This window comes from Rhamphochromis longiceps, linkage group LG9, assembly GCF_057381845.1.
Source record: "Rhamphochromis longiceps isolate RC_006_pf linkage group LG9, R_longiceps_female_GT1.1, whole genome shotgun sequence".
Lineage (NCBI taxonomy): Eukaryota > Metazoa > Chordata > Actinopteri > Cichliformes > Cichlidae > Rhamphochromis > Rhamphochromis longiceps.
The window spans coordinates 24,845,730-24,860,745 of record NC_140565.1 but is presented as its reverse complement, the minus strand read 5'-3'; the positions used below and the strand labels follow the sequence as shown (position 1 = coordinate 24,860,745).

Sequence of the window (15,016 nt, the reverse complement as noted above, 5' to 3'; positions counted from 1 at the left end):
TTTGTGGTTGTATTTTGCTGGTTTCTGTATTTTAATTTATTAGAATCTATTTTAATCTACTGTTTTATTGATTTCTTTTCTCTTTGTAAGGTGACCTTGAGATTAAGAAAGGCACCCTCAAATAAAATGCATTATTATTATTATTATTATTATTATTATTATTATTATTATTATTATTACAAAATTCCTCCACAGTGATGTGAAAGACTCACTGCAAATTCTTAATTGCAGTTCCTGCTGCCATTGGTGGCACAGCCAGTTATTAGGTTTAAGGGACGTTTACTTTTCCACATAGGGCCAAGTAGGTTCCATTAATAATAAATCAACACAATTTTACTTTTAAAACTGCGTTTTGTTTGATCTTAAACGTTCCCAGGCAAGTTGCTGGGCAAGTAGGTGGCGCTAATTCACCTTGTTGCTGTTAACCGCGAAGAAGAAGAAAGCGGAAGCGAGGAGAAGTGCTTCCGGTTGACGGTACAGATTTGTCAAATAGCCTCTGCATGGCATGGTTGACAGGATAGCTAACGATTCGGGCAGAGGACCGGAGTGAACCTTTTTTTTTTAAGTCAGCTTGTAACAGAAGCTAAGAAGTGAAAGGACTCCAGAGTAACTCCATCTCCTCTGCTCGCTTCACCCGCTGTCCTCTCGGTCTGAGTGCTTATTTTCACGTTTGTCATTGCTCGGTTGTCTGACTGAAGCTAGTTAACGCTGCTCTTTGAAAATGGCGGATGTACCAACTGAGAAGAGCCTGGACGATTTCTTTGCCAAGAGGGATAAAAAGAAGAAGAAAGAGAAGGGGAAGGGGAAGGAGTCCGCCGCGGGGCCCACATCGGCGGCACTGAAGAAGACCAAGAAGGAGAAGGAGAAATCGACTAAAAACGAGAACCAGGACGCTCAGATCGATAAGGTAACCGGCGCTGCTCTGCGATAACTTTTCACATCGCTACCACACACCGGTGTCCGGCCGGGTGTTTGCTCCCGGATCAGAATTAGAGCCTCTGGGAGGGAAGCCCTGCTTGGCGGCAGCCTCCCCCCCTCCGTACGTTGTTTTATAAGGTCGGGGTAATAACGTGAGTTTATTTTCTAGGATGATGTAAGGAAAAGCCGGCATATGGTTTCCAGTGGCACAACAATGTGCCACGACGCACGTTTTGAGCTTTTTTTTTTCACGATCTCTGACTTCGAGTGCGATCTTTTAAATATGTTCTGACTTATAAGATTAGATGTAAACATTTTAAATCCACATGTTAATCATGTGCCGGCAGGAGGTAAAGCTGACAGCCCTCCTCTTTGTATCGTGGTTTCTCAACAAGGCCGAGCCGCCATTTGTTATAAGTTGTTAGCAGATCAGCATCTTTTTAGCACTTAATAACATCAGGATATGATCAGGTGATACAGCTGTGTTATCGATTAGCTTTGACGACTTGTCACACACACAATGATGACTGGACTACAGTGATCTTAGAGGCCTGTTAAAGTGTGATTTCACTGTGAGGTGCACGAATTAATGTTTTCCTCTGCCCAGGAGGACGAGGAGTGGAAAGAATTTGAGCACAAAGAAGTGGACTACAGCGGGCTTCGACTCCAGGCTTTGCAGATAAGGTGAGGTTAAAACATGTTTGGTTAAGCTGTGCTTCAGCAGAAGCTTGCAGGAGATAACACTCCCATACAGATGTTTTTGGGACAGAGGGTGGAAAGAGAAGTCAAATTTTCAAACAGCAACAGCGCATCCTTCCTGTTTTCAATGAATTAATTCATGGATTAAATGCTGAGAAACACAAGTTGACCCCCTCAGCAGACCCACAACTGGTCGCAGGAGATGGCTGCCCCTCTCTGAACCTGGTTGAGCTGGAGATTTCTTCCTGTTAAAAGGGTTGTTTTTTTTTTCTCCCCACTGTCGCCAACTGCTTACTCATCTGATTGTTGTTTTTCTATGTATTATTGTAGGGTCTGTACTTTACATTATAAAACCCCTTAAGACAGCCGTTTTGTGGGGGGTTTTTTGCTGCTAGATAAATACAATTTAATTGAACTTATAATAAATTGCCTCTGTAGAACAGATGTCATACTATTTTATTACTAAGCCACAAACAGCTCAGTTTGATTTAAAATAGTTCAGACATTTCATAATAACTGTTAATTCATAAAACATTGTCCTAAGAAAAATTAGTGCCGTTTCAACATTCAGTCAAATGTTATTACAGAAAAATGCTACTGTGGTAACACCAAGAAATCCATCAGAAACTCGTTACCTGGAGTTTGTTCTGCAGGTGAAAACAGAAATATTGTGCTAAACTGTCAAAAACATCCTTTTTTTTTTTTTTAAATAAATAGAAACGATAATAAATCTGTGACAGGTGAAGAGCCGAATCTGTTACTCATATACATTGGTGTAGTATAGCGGGCAATGGCTGGTGTTTGGTAGTAAAACCAATTCTGAGTCAGACCTCTGGCTCAGGTTAGATCATCACTTTGGATCACAACGAGATGTAAAGGCGACATCTGACGACCTCACCTGTACCCTCAATGGCGAGTTTTGACACCTCAGTATATATCATTAAAGGCGTGGTTTGACGACCACTGGAATAGTTTTCGGGTCTTTCCAGTGGTAACTGCATAGACAGAGACCACCCTCTCTAACTTCTGATTCACAGGCAGTTTTGTTCTACAAGAAGGTCTGAAAAAATGCCAGTAACCACTCAATTCAGAAAAGAGCCTCAAGGTTTTCTCCTAGAACATTTTCAAGGAGTAAAGAGTTAAGGCATCCTGCGGGGTGGACTGAAGCCCCGCCGGGCTGTTTCTGGGCTCCGGGCCTTGGTTTTATTTTTTTAAGAGTTTCTGTTCTGAACCTCCACAGTATAAATAATTTGAACCCTTGAGTGAATAAATAAAAGAACAGCTGTTTTAGCTGTGAGGTTAAACAGAGGGAGTGGTGAAAGAAATGCTAATCAGCTGACATGCGCCACTGTCAGTGGCTGATTAGAAACAGAACAAACACACAAAAAAACCTCTCCACTGCCATCCTGATTGTTATTTATTGGTACCGACTTAGAATTTCACAATCGGACTTCCCTAAAATAGGATGGACGAATTTGTCCACACAAACCGTTCCGAACATTTCGCAAGGTGCAACTTTAACCTCAAGATCCAAAAATCATGCCCAATTTAAGTTGACCTTAAAAGGGGATAGCAGGCAATGTCCTTGTGCACCTCTGGACCTCTTCCAGTGTTCCTGCTATTTTTAGATCATTCCCTGGAAGTCCTGTTCTTGCAGCAATGCACACTATGTCTCCTCCACTGTATTAAAACAGCAACTGTTAATCTTCTGTTTCATTTTGAGGAAGAAGACAAAGTCTGGTGAGTAGAGTTGGTCGTAAGCAGTGATTGGGTTGGTCCTACTTCACAGAACAGGCATCCGATGTAACGCTTTTGGGCCTGGGCACGGTCGACACTACTTGTTGCTTGTTGATATGTAGCTGGAGGTCCAGCATCACCAGCGATTAAATATGACAGGTCAGTTTGACACAGAGGTGGAGGTTTCTGCACACTGAAGGGCCCAAGCCAGATGGCCCAGAACAGGACTTTCACAGAGTGATCAAGAAGTATCAATATCCATAGTATTAAAACAGCGTGGAGGTGCACTGCAGTGGGGATGGAAGCCAAATCTGTTTTTTTTGTGAGTCTTTGGCTCTGAACCCAAAACTCTAAATCAGCCATATTTGAATGCTGTCATTCTGGTGATGGAAATAAAAGGAAGCATCTTTGTTTTGCTGTGTAGTAAATGTACAGGGACACACAGGACATGGAGGTTTCTGTCCTAACCTTATCAGCTTTGATGCATTCAGTTATATCAGCAGCAGGGCACCTGGGCATGTGTTCACCTATGCTTTACTGCCTCCTGGTTGTTTGTAGTGACGAGAAAGAGGAAGAGGAGTACGAGAAGGAGGAGGTTGGTGAGGATGGAGAGATCATTCTCGTCAGTGGAGAACGAGGTGAAAAAGGTCCCTGGAACAAGTCTGGTGCCGCGCCTCCTCCTGCTCCTGTGGGTGAGTAAACCGATGTAAAATCGACCTTTTTTCTTCCTGGGGGACCTGAGGGCCTTTATTTGTTAAGGAAACCCTCAAAACCTTTTTTGTTTCAGTCATCTAAATTCAGCTTTTCCATTGTTTTTTTTGAGCAGCACAGTGATTTTTGTTTTTTGATGCATTTCATTTCAGCAGTAGAGAATGTAGAGGTACCTGAGGCGAAGCCCGCTGGTGTATATCGCCCTCCGGGAGCTCGACTTACCACCACCAAACGAGGCCCGACCCAGGGCCCTCCTGAAATCTTCAGTGACACACAGTTCCCCTCTCTACTGGCCACCGCCAAGCACGTTGAGACACGCAAGTAAGCAGAGTTTACAGGAAAACCGTTATAATAACGTATCTGGATGAGCCTAAGGGCAAAATATTCTTCAGCTCTGGGAACTGCTTGGCGATTCTTTGTAGATCACTTATTTCACTCTCGCATCTGTGTTAGGGTTGACTTCTGCCGTGCTAGTTTTACGTGGCAGTGTATTCTTGTCTCACAATGATGTTAGCGCTGTAGTCATCACATCCTTATTTTCTCCTGTTTGTGCTGTAGCATCTAGCCTTTGTGTGCCACATAATCCATTTTTGTTAACAGTAGTTGTTTTGATTTTCTGGCTTTATTTTATTTGTAATTTTTATTTCCAATATGGTATTTAAATATGTACTAAACTTTGTTCTTAGGCTTGTTATCATTGTCCTGATGCTTTCATTATTGGACACATGGCCTCATGTTTAGAATACTCTGGTATTTAGACAAGTTCATGGTTACTCACAGTCTGAAAAACAAGCCCAAATCATCACCCCTTCACCACTGTGCGTGAGCCATTTGTGCTGATTAGCCAAATGTGGCTCTGTGCACTTTGTCATAACAACATTGTTCCAGAAGTCTTGTGGTTTGTTCACTTGCAACCTTCCAAACAAGCCAAACGTGTTCAGTCTTTGTGCTCTCATGAACTTTGAACTTTTAACAAGCTAAGTGAGGCCTGTAGAGTCTGAGGTGTGGTGTGTGGTGACCTTTGAGTGAAAAGTTGCCATATTAGCAACTGAATATTTTCCACTTGTTAATAATCATTCTAACTGCAGAGTGATGGACTTCATATTGTTCGTAAACCTTCCCAGATTGATGGGCAGCAACAGTTGCTTCTCTGAGATCATTGCTGATGTCTTTCGTCCTTGGCTTTGTGTTAACACACACCTGAATGCTCCAGACCAGCAAACTGCTAAAGCTTCTCATGTTATAGAGGTGCTCACACTTACTGATGCTCAGTTGATCAAAGTCATTTGATTAGCAGCAGCCGGCTGCTACTGATCTTCTCGATAGCTACGAAAGTAGTAAGGGGGTACTTAGTTTTTCACTGGACATAAAGTGTCTAAAGGCTCAGTTATGCAGGAATGATTATACTGTGGTGCCACCATAATTACAGTAAGTAATGCTGCTTTCGCTCCTTGAATGACCTGATGTTTGTGTTTCAGGGACAGAGAAATGGAGAAGACCTTCGAGGTTGTGAAACACAGGAACCGTGGCAGAGAGGAGACCGGTGGCGCTTCTATGCAGCACTTGCAGCTCGACAACCAGTACGCCATCCTGGGGGATAAGTAGAGCGGCGTCCCTCTGTCCCCTGGCCCCTCCAGCACGGTCCTGCCCAGCCCCTTTGAAGGAAGCTGATCCCAAAGCTGTGTGGACTGCAGTCCTGACAGAGCTCACGATGCCACCATCACCACACACAACACACAGCCCCATACACACACACACACACACACACACACACACACACACACACACACAACACCCCACCACTGCAGCACATACAGTGACACGCCCTTTAAAAAGATCAGTAAACACACTTCACATACGTTTGGTTGGCAAAACTGAAGGACTGCATCTGAAGGGGCTGAAAGAGGGAACCACCGAAACGGAATTAGGAAATACACCCAAACGTACGACACTGCAGCAGCAACAAAAAGGCGACACAGGTGTCCTTTGTGGATTGTACTCAGAGCAGCGGTTGTGTGGCGCAACTTCTCTCTGGACTTGCTTTGAGAAAAGCCACAGAGGATCGAAGATGACTTTAGGCAAGATGATTTTACAAACTTATGTGAGAATATCTATTTTTTTGCAAGATCGCTATAACCCGCGGTTATTTTGAGGTGTATTTTTGTTCTTTTTTTCTTGAGTTGCGGTTGGGACTTTGAGAGCGGGGATACTACCTCAGCAGCATAGCTGGTGGTGACCATGTGGACTGAGCTTCTTCTTCTTCTTTTTTTTTTTTTTTCCTACCCTCACTGTGGTGGAGATGGGAAGGGGGGAGGGGCGAACACCAACCTCCCCCCACCCCCTTCCCCTCCCTCTGCTTACAAGCTGACCATCAGGCTCTTTAATTTAGAAACTTGAAACATTGTTCTTTTTCTTCTTCTCTTTTCCTTTTAAATTCACGATGACAACACTCTGCAGAGAGCAATGGACAAGAAGCGATAGGTTGCGGTCCTCATTTAGATGTTTCTTTATAAAGTGGCCTTACTGGTAGAAAGAAACTGCATTGTCATCTGAAGTGAAGTGCTGTCTCAACGGGCTGTTGCCTGCCTCCGGATCTCACCACTTTGCTAAAAAAAAGACACAAAAAACATGCAAAAGAAAAACAAACTCAAGAATGTAGTGCTGTTTTAGTTTGCCTGATGATTACAACTACTAACTGTCTTTCATATCCACTGTTTGATTCTGCTGCCCTTTTTCTCATTGAACATCAGACGAGTCATTAAAGCTTGTTTCTAATCTGAAACCAGCCTTTTGGTAACAAATGCTTTCCTGTGGTCTGAGTGATTGGAAACCACTTTCAAATGCTGATTTCTTGATGATGTTTGACCATACTGACTAAACCCCCCCGATTTTTAAGGCTTTTGCGTTTTTTCCTCACAGGTAATCCAAAAATCGCAGTCCTCATGTAAAACAGGTAGCTTGTGCAGCTGTGCGACACCCAGTTAATATCCAGTGGGCTTTAAAGCAGTGTGTTTAGAAACATAAAGAAATGAAGTTATGTTGTGTATGTTCTTCCCATGAATATGTTAGGGAGCATTGATACCTGCTGGGACATCCTGCTGGGTAATATTTGTGATGAAAAAGACCCTCAACACAGAAAAAAAATAAAGTGATCCTTGTGAATTTAGTCTTGTCTGAATCCTTGAAGCTGTAAACGCCTGACTTGTGTTAATCTGATGTCCCCTCGATTATCGATTCCTATATTGTCTCATTTTGTCAGAGTAGATGTTTTTTTGTCCCGACACAAAAGTTCCAGCTCTTGGGTGAAAAACACATTTTAAATGACCTTATACATGCATAACAACAAATAAGAGAAACGTCTTCTTTGTTTTAAATACAGCCTTTTAATGTTTATTCAGAGAAGGCAGTGAAACTAACAGATTTTGTGGTCTGTCTCTGGGAGGTTTCATGTTTTCATCTTTTTAGCGTCTCTTGGATACGTCTTCTTTCGCTGTTGCTTCCAATGACATGTTGTGATGAACAGTCTATAAAGTATACAGAGGAAAAAATAAATAAATAAAATGATTTCAGTTAATTGCCACACAGTCTCAGCTGTCTTGTCCATGTTATTTCAGATAAAATGCTGTTGTAAGACATGAAATCTGTGCTGATGGTCTGTTACCTCTGTTGAGGGAGTAGAATTACTTTTAAAGCGGATGCACGATCCTATGAGGAAACGCCTCATAGGATCGTGCATCCGCTGACAGCCAAATGACTCAACTGACTTTCAAAATTTAAAAGAACCCACCCCCCACCAAACACACTCAGGGTCTGGATTTGACGTACAACTCGAACATTTTACTCCCAAGTCTCCTCCCACAGAGGTTGATTATCTTAATACTTTTACATCTACACTGCGTATGACTCTGAAAGGAAAAAAATAAAACAAAGCAAAACCATAAATCAGACATACTTGACTCTTAAATTTGCATTTTAAAGCAGATGACTCGTAAGCTGCTGTGGAACTGGCGTGTCATTAATTTGTTTTATTTGTATTTTTGTAAAAAGCCCCGTAAAGCTAGAACATCTTACTACTCATCACCGATTGAAGAAAATAAAAACAACTCTGAGCGGGGCATTCATTTAACCTTAACTATTAATAACTTGATGAATTTATTTGCAAATAAAATTCTAAAAGAAAATGTTTATAGAAAAAATTATTCATAACCTCAGTCTCTAGAAGTAACATTATCTACAGCTACTTTCAATACCATTAATATTTATTTAGTCTATTTCTCCAATTGATCTTAACTTCAGTAATTATTCCTCCAAACCATCAACGTGTCTTTTAGACCTAATTCCTGCAAGACTCCGCAAAGAAGTCCTGCCATTAATTAATTCTTCAATCTTAAATATGATCAACCTATCTCTAATAATCGGCTATGTACCACAGCCCTTCAAGCTCACAGTAATTAAGCCACTACTTAAAAAGCCATCACTTGCCTCAGCTGTTTTAGGTAATTATAGGCCAATCTCCAACCTTCCTTTCATATCAAACATCCTTGAAAGAGTAGTTGTCAAACAGCTAACAGATCATCTGCAGAGGAATGGCTTATTTGAAGAGTTTCAGTCAGGTTTCAGAGCTCATCACAGCACAGAAACAGCTTTAGTGAAGGTTACAAATGATCTTCTTATGGCCTCTGACAGTGACTCCTCTCTGCTTGTCCTGCTAGACCTCAGCGCAGCGTTCGATACTGTCAACCGTAATATGTTATTACACAGATTAGAACATGCAGTCGGTATTACAGGTACTGCGCTGCAGTGATTAGAATCATTTCTATCTAATAGGCTCCAATTTGTTCATGTAAATGAGGAGTCCTCTTCACACACTAAGGTTAATTATGGAGTACCACAGGGTTCCCTGCGCGGACCATTTCTGTTTACCATTTACATGCTTCCCTTAGGCAGCAGCATCTGAAGGCATAGCGTACATTTTCACTTCTATTCAGGTGACACCCAACTTTATTTATCCCTGGAGCCACGTAACACACACCAATTAGTTAAACTGCAGGAATTTCTATTAACATAACATAACATAAAGATCTGGATGTCCTCTAATTTCCTGCTTCTAAATCCAGTTAAAACAGACGTTATTGTAACTTTCTGGTTATGGTATCTAACCAGAAAGTTACTCTGGATAGTATTACTTTGGCCTCCAGTAACATTGTGAGGATTAAATAACAGAAAAATAAATAAAACTGAATTTGGTCAGTGTAGGTGTTTTTTTTGTTGTTGTTTCATCTCCTAAGTAACAAATAGATTTTAAATGACCTTATACAAAGCATAATAACAAATAAGAGGAACTTTTTAATTATAGGTTTCTAATGTGTATTCAGAGAAGACTATACCATCAGTCGAACGGTGTCTTTCTTTGAAGTTTTTAGAGCACATTTGGTGCGTCTTCTTTCACTGTTGGTTCAACTGTTGCTTCCACTGTATTGTTGTGATGAACGGCCTATATAATATACAGGAGGAAAATAAAAAATTATTTGCCATACGTTCTCAGCTGTCTTGTCAGTGTTATTTCAGATTAAATGTTGTTGTAAGACATTATGAAAGCTGTGTTGAAGGTGTTTTACCTGTGTACCATTTCTAGGTGATGAACGAGTATTATTAGAGGATAGAGCATGCCAGATAGAGGTGGGTATTCTCTGAAATGCATTGGATTACATTAGTTACAGGCTTTTAAACTTAACCTTTCCCCCGACATCTAAATCAAATCTAATCTACAAATAGTTTTACACACCATCAAACCAAGAAATGAAAGATATGTCAAGTTTTGTAATATTTTAACAATTCGTCAGGGTACCTTTGGTAATCTTTACTTAAACCGATAAACATGAAAATATAAAACATTAGAAATACTGGTTGATGTTTCTGGTGTTTTATTAATGTAGTACTTACGGTAGTTGTAGCTCTAGCTGAATGCTAGAATGACAAAGAACAACTTTAAGTCTTCTTAAAATAAAACATTTGATGTTTAAGAAGAAGAAACATTTTAATAAAACGAAACAAAAAAAAGTAATTATGGAAGCTGCACAAAAAAGGTGGAAATAAAAAGATTTCATATTTTCTCTCTTTCTGGACATTGATGACACTGAAGTTGGAAATGTAAGTTGCAAAAACTAAAGGGACAAAGATTTAATATTAAAATAGCTATAGAATATGTTTTTCATGATCTGTATATGACCTATATAAGATCACACCATCCATGTCAAATAATAAATTAAGATGACTTTAAGCTGCAAAAATTCCTTATTTTTGTGTTGAGTTTATCTACTTTTGTTTTCTCGTTTTAGAGGCTGTGATTGGGTGATGTTGTTTCTTAAAGATTGGATTAACCTCCTAAGACCCGAACTCTTAAACGGCATGCATTTTTAATTTCTCTTTGATATTTGGGCTGTTTGGGGCCCGATGAATGTAAAAACAAAGTTTTTTTTTACCTTATTTTTGTTTTTAAGAAAAATAAGAGCCACATATGAGGATATTCGTTTAAAATTTTGATAGAACAGTAGCAGCATAATGTCCTCGTAAGTGGATATCAGGCCCATGTAGAGCAAAATTGAGTATTTTGGCCTAAATAACCCAAAATGTGATGTCCACATATGTGGACGCCAGGTCCTAGGAGGTTAAGATGTAATGACAAGTGTTTGTATTTACTACCTGATAAAACTTAAAAACAGAATAATGTTAGACAGATACAAAATTCAGTGCTAGAGGGGTTTTTTTGCCTCTTTCTTTTCCCTCAGTGCTGAAAGGTCATTGACATTTCAAAGCAAGCAAAGCAGCATGAATCACTCCAGCTGATTCTTGGTGAAAAAATATATTTAATTCAAACTCATGTTTACATCTGGAGTCGAACTTACCAGTTAAACAATAGCTTTACAAAACTACAAAAATATAAAATGACATCTAAATATTTATGAAGACTATAATTTGCTATTGGCTCAGTGAGACCGTTAGTTCCTTTCAACTATTTAAATTTCTTCCTTTCAGTAAATCCATGAAGATCAAACAGGGATATGAATGTTCTTACCGAAGCTGTGAGAATAAATCCCACCAAACAGAGCAGTGCGAGTCCTCTCATCGTGGATGTGATCAGCGTCCCGTCTGCGCACAGACCTTCTGTTTTATAATGCAAGTGTTTGTAGGTGGAGACTCTTTCAGCTCTTGTTTAACATCAAAGTTCAACTTTGTTAGCAAATGCAAACATGTTTGCACTCACAAAGTCTGCTTTATTCTTCAGAAAACAACATTTTTAGTTTAATATAATTCAGGCCCTTTTTACTTACTGTTTCTTTCTTTCGTTTTATTTTTTAAATTTTTTTTTGCTTCTTTCTTAAGTGTTATGTTTGGTTAAAAATGCTCATTTTATTAATTTTATTCATTTTTTTTATCCATTTTATTAATGATTTTTTGAACTGGAATAATCCAAATGTAAACTAATAGTGTTAAAAAAAGAACAAAACCAGCTTTGGTCTTTGTTCAGACGGGTGTTGTCATGTCGAGTTAGTTTGTATTGGGCTGAATTTGCAGGTTCTCGGCTCTAAAACCAAAATGTAGAGGTCTGGACATTCCTCTCTACACTGTACCGCATGCAGTTGTTAAGTTTGTGTTTAGGAGTTTTGCCTCCTAAACAAAACTTTACACTGGAGAGACCAAACAGCTACTTCATAAACGCATGGCACAACATAGAAGAGCCACCTCCACGGGACAAGACTCAGCTGTCCATCTGCATCTAAAGGACAAAGGTCACTCTTTTGAGGATGCCAGTGTTCATATTTTGGACAGAGAGGACAGATGGTTTGAAAGAGGAGTGAAAGAAGCCATCTATGTCCACTGTGAATGACCATCTTTGAACAGAGGCGGTGGTTTACGACACCAACTGTCTGCCATCTATAATCCAGTTTTGAGTTCCCTCCCCAGACGCCTTAACGCCCACTCACATCCTGGGCGATCTGACCTCAGGAAATCACATAGGGTGGGGCAATGGGTTCACCTGAAACCTTGGCTGATTGCGACTTGGCTGATGCTCAGCTCAGCAGGGGTGAGTCTAAAAGGGTGGCATGGGGTGGCACCGCCCTTTCTAGACCCACCCTTCTAGACCCCTCTTGGAATCTGATCGCCTACCCTCTAACTCCCACCGTCATTGGTTTAGAAAACTGTCCATCTGAAACTGCCTTATCTTATTGGATCACAGTACTGTCAATCACTCCGCAGAATCACAGTCGCGTTTTGACAACACCGGTGATTCGATCTGCACGTTTCTGCAAGTAATGTGCAGAAAAAACACTCTTACATTTAAAATGACTTTTAAAGCTATGAGCTAATATTGATTTTAAAATGTGTAGCTGTTACATTACTGCGTGTGACTAGCTTACTTTATTTTTGATTTGTAATTGTCTAACTGTTAATAGGTTAAATTTGTATGTACTTTTATGTAAAGCTTGTGGTTTGTGAGAGAACAAAGCACTGTAATCAAAGTAACTGCATTTCAAAGTCTAAACATTACAAGCTGAGGACATTAAATTTGAGATCATACATGATTATTGCCCCCCTCTCTGCCACCTTGTTAAGAAAGTCCTAGAAACGCCCCTACAGCTCCGACTCTGATGTGATGCATTCAGTTTCTTAGACCTTAAATAACCAGGCAGTGCTTAATTGTTAATGAAATATGATTAACGTGAAAATTTAACGTCAGTTATTAATTCCTATGTTAGAGTAGGTCTTTTTTTCCATCTCTTGAAAAACACATTTTAAAAGACCTTTTATTAAGTTTAATAAATAAAGAAAACTTTTCCCACAACATAATTTTAGTGTTTATTCAGAGAAGACGGTAACACCAGCAGAATCACGGTCGTCTGTCTCTGTGAAGATTCACGCTTCAACATTTTTAGCATCACGCGTCTTCTTTCACTGTTGCTGCAGCTGTATTGTTGTGATGAACCTGTAAAGTGTAAAGAGAAATAAAAGGATTTTAAATAAATTGCCACATATTCTCTGTTCTCTCGTCAGTGCTATTTCAAATTAAATGCTGTTGTCAGACTTCATAAAAGCTGTGCTGATGGTGTTTTACCTCTGTGGCATTTCCAGCACGAGTAGAATTATTTGGATGCAAGGTCCCATTCTGAAATATGTTGGATTACATTAGTTACAGATCTTTAAACCCAACCCTTCCCCAACATCTAAATAAAATATAACCTGCACAAATAAACAAATAATTTGATACTTTTTATCATTTTACACCTTGCAGGACACGCACGGACATATAAATATTGCTTATTTTTGTGGCGTTACTTACTACACGAGTTGGAGCAGTTGGAAAATTGCCAGTGCTTTCAAGAGGATGCCAGCTGCCAGCATTCTAAAGTAAAAAAAATAAACACACACACATTTATATATAATATTATAATGTTATAATTACTGGTGAATAATGCCACTCGTGTCAACAGGTTGTTTTTTTGTTTTTCTAACTTACATCCGATGATGGTGCTGCGCCTCCTTCATGCAGCTGAAAAGAAAATGGAAAACGCTTTAATAGAATAACAATATACAGATTTAAGTGTTGGAGGTTTTTATTTTTGCCTTTTTCCCCTCAGTGCTGGAAGGTCATTGACATTTCAAAGCAAACAAAGCAGCATTAATCAATTAATCTCAGCGAGTCAGCAGCATGAGACACACTCCAGCTGATTCTTGGTCAAAATAAATAAACAGAAATTAAAAACATACTGGACTAACTAACTAACAACAGTCCTACAATGTTAAAGATGAAATCTAAACATTTATGTAGATTATCACTTGTTATAAACTCAGTGAGACTGTTAATTCTTTCAGGAAATCCATGAACATCAAACAGGTGCATGATATTTTCTTACCGAAGCTGTGAGAATAAATCCCACCAAACAGAGCAGTGCGAGTCCTCTCATCGTGGATGTGATCGGCCTCCTGTCTGCACACAGACCTCCTGTTTTATAATGCAAGTGTTTGTAGGTGGAGACTCTTTCACTTCAGCGCTTGTTTAACATCAAAGTTCAACTGTGTTTGTTAGCAAATGTAAATATGTTTGCGCTCACAAAGTCTGCTTTATTCTTCAGAAAACAACATTTTTAGTTTAATTTAGACGTTTCAACAGCAGTGAAGATTTAAACATCCCCTGTGACACCTGACGTTTACAAGAAAAGGCTGATAATATTTATGCATTTTTAAAAATGTATTCTTACGTCCTGATTGCCTCACCCTGTCCTCGTGCACCCAGTCGGTTTATTTTGTATTGAAGGTGTCATTTTGTAACAAGCAGGGAGACAGACACCTTATATATTCTGCTATAACCCAAAGGTGTCAAAAATAAGGCCCGGGGGCCAGAATCGGCCAGGCAAACACTGCAGAAAATATGAGGAAGTGCATAAATCGTTGGACAGCTTTTCCTGCTGATAACAGCCGTTCATTCTACACCAAAGAAGTTAAGTAATAGATAAATAGTTAAATGACAGAAAAGTGTAGACAGTGTTTTTCACTGTCTACCATTATGACATAAAAAAAGAAAGAAAATTTTCATCCATGAAACTCTATGTTGTACAAACATCAGACACTCTGGGCAGTGAGCTGCACCACAACTGTAATTTTACACATTTATCATAGAAACACTGAGATGTGGTGTTGAACTTGCAGATCTTTATCTTATTGTACGATATCTCAGGGATTAAATGTGGAGTTAAACACCTTTACACGGACAGAAAGTGGAGTTTCACTCGTCTGGGCCACTCAAGTCATGGTGGACTGTTCGTGGCCGTCAGTGTGAAACGAGTTTGACCTCACTGCTATAACCTCTCTGTACATCTGTTTCATTAGTACTTGACTTATGTAAAACTGCCTAATCCCTGTCAAATGATACATTTTAATCACATTTACATAG

General features: G+C 39.6%; 1 protein-coding gene and 1 long non-coding RNA gene across 4 annotated transcripts; one reads left to right on the top strand and one right to left on the bottom strand.

The window, feature by feature from the left end:
* Positions 1 to 476: 476 nt before the first annotated feature.
* cdv3 (carnitine deficiency-associated gene expressed in ventricle 3) lies at positions 477 to 6,428 on the top strand. Of its 3 annotated transcripts, none has more exons than XM_085419026.1 (5): positions 477 to 907; positions 1,526 to 1,602; positions 3,913 to 4,046; positions 4,221 to 4,386; positions 5,544 to 6,428. In XM_085419026.1, exons 1-5 carry the CDS (start codon positions 722 to 724, stop codon positions 5,668 to 5,670), a joined length of 690 nt encoding a protein of 229 aa, XP_085275152.1. In that variant the 5' UTR covers positions 477 to 721; the 3' UTR covers positions 5,671 to 6,428. The 3 variants fall into 3 exon arrangements, with proteins under 3 accessions (XP_085275152.1, XP_085275150.1, XP_085275149.1); XM_085419024.1 differs by having other exon boundaries at positions 478 to 907; positions 1,529 to 1,602; positions 4,218 to 4,386; XM_085419023.1 differs by having other exon boundaries at positions 478 to 907; positions 4,218 to 4,386.
* A 6,453-nt stretch (positions 6,429 to 12,881) lies between these two features.
* LOC146662401 (uncharacterized) lies at positions 12,882 to 14,073 on the bottom strand. Its single transcript, XR_014913349.1, has 5 exons — positions 13,980 to 14,073; positions 13,583 to 13,615; positions 13,406 to 13,468; positions 13,181 to 13,231; positions 12,882 to 13,051 (listed from the first exon to the last, which is right to left on the bottom strand). It is a non-coding gene; the product is annotated as an uncharacterized LOC146662401 (long non-coding RNA).
* Positions 14,074 to 15,016: the final 943 nt, after the last annotated feature.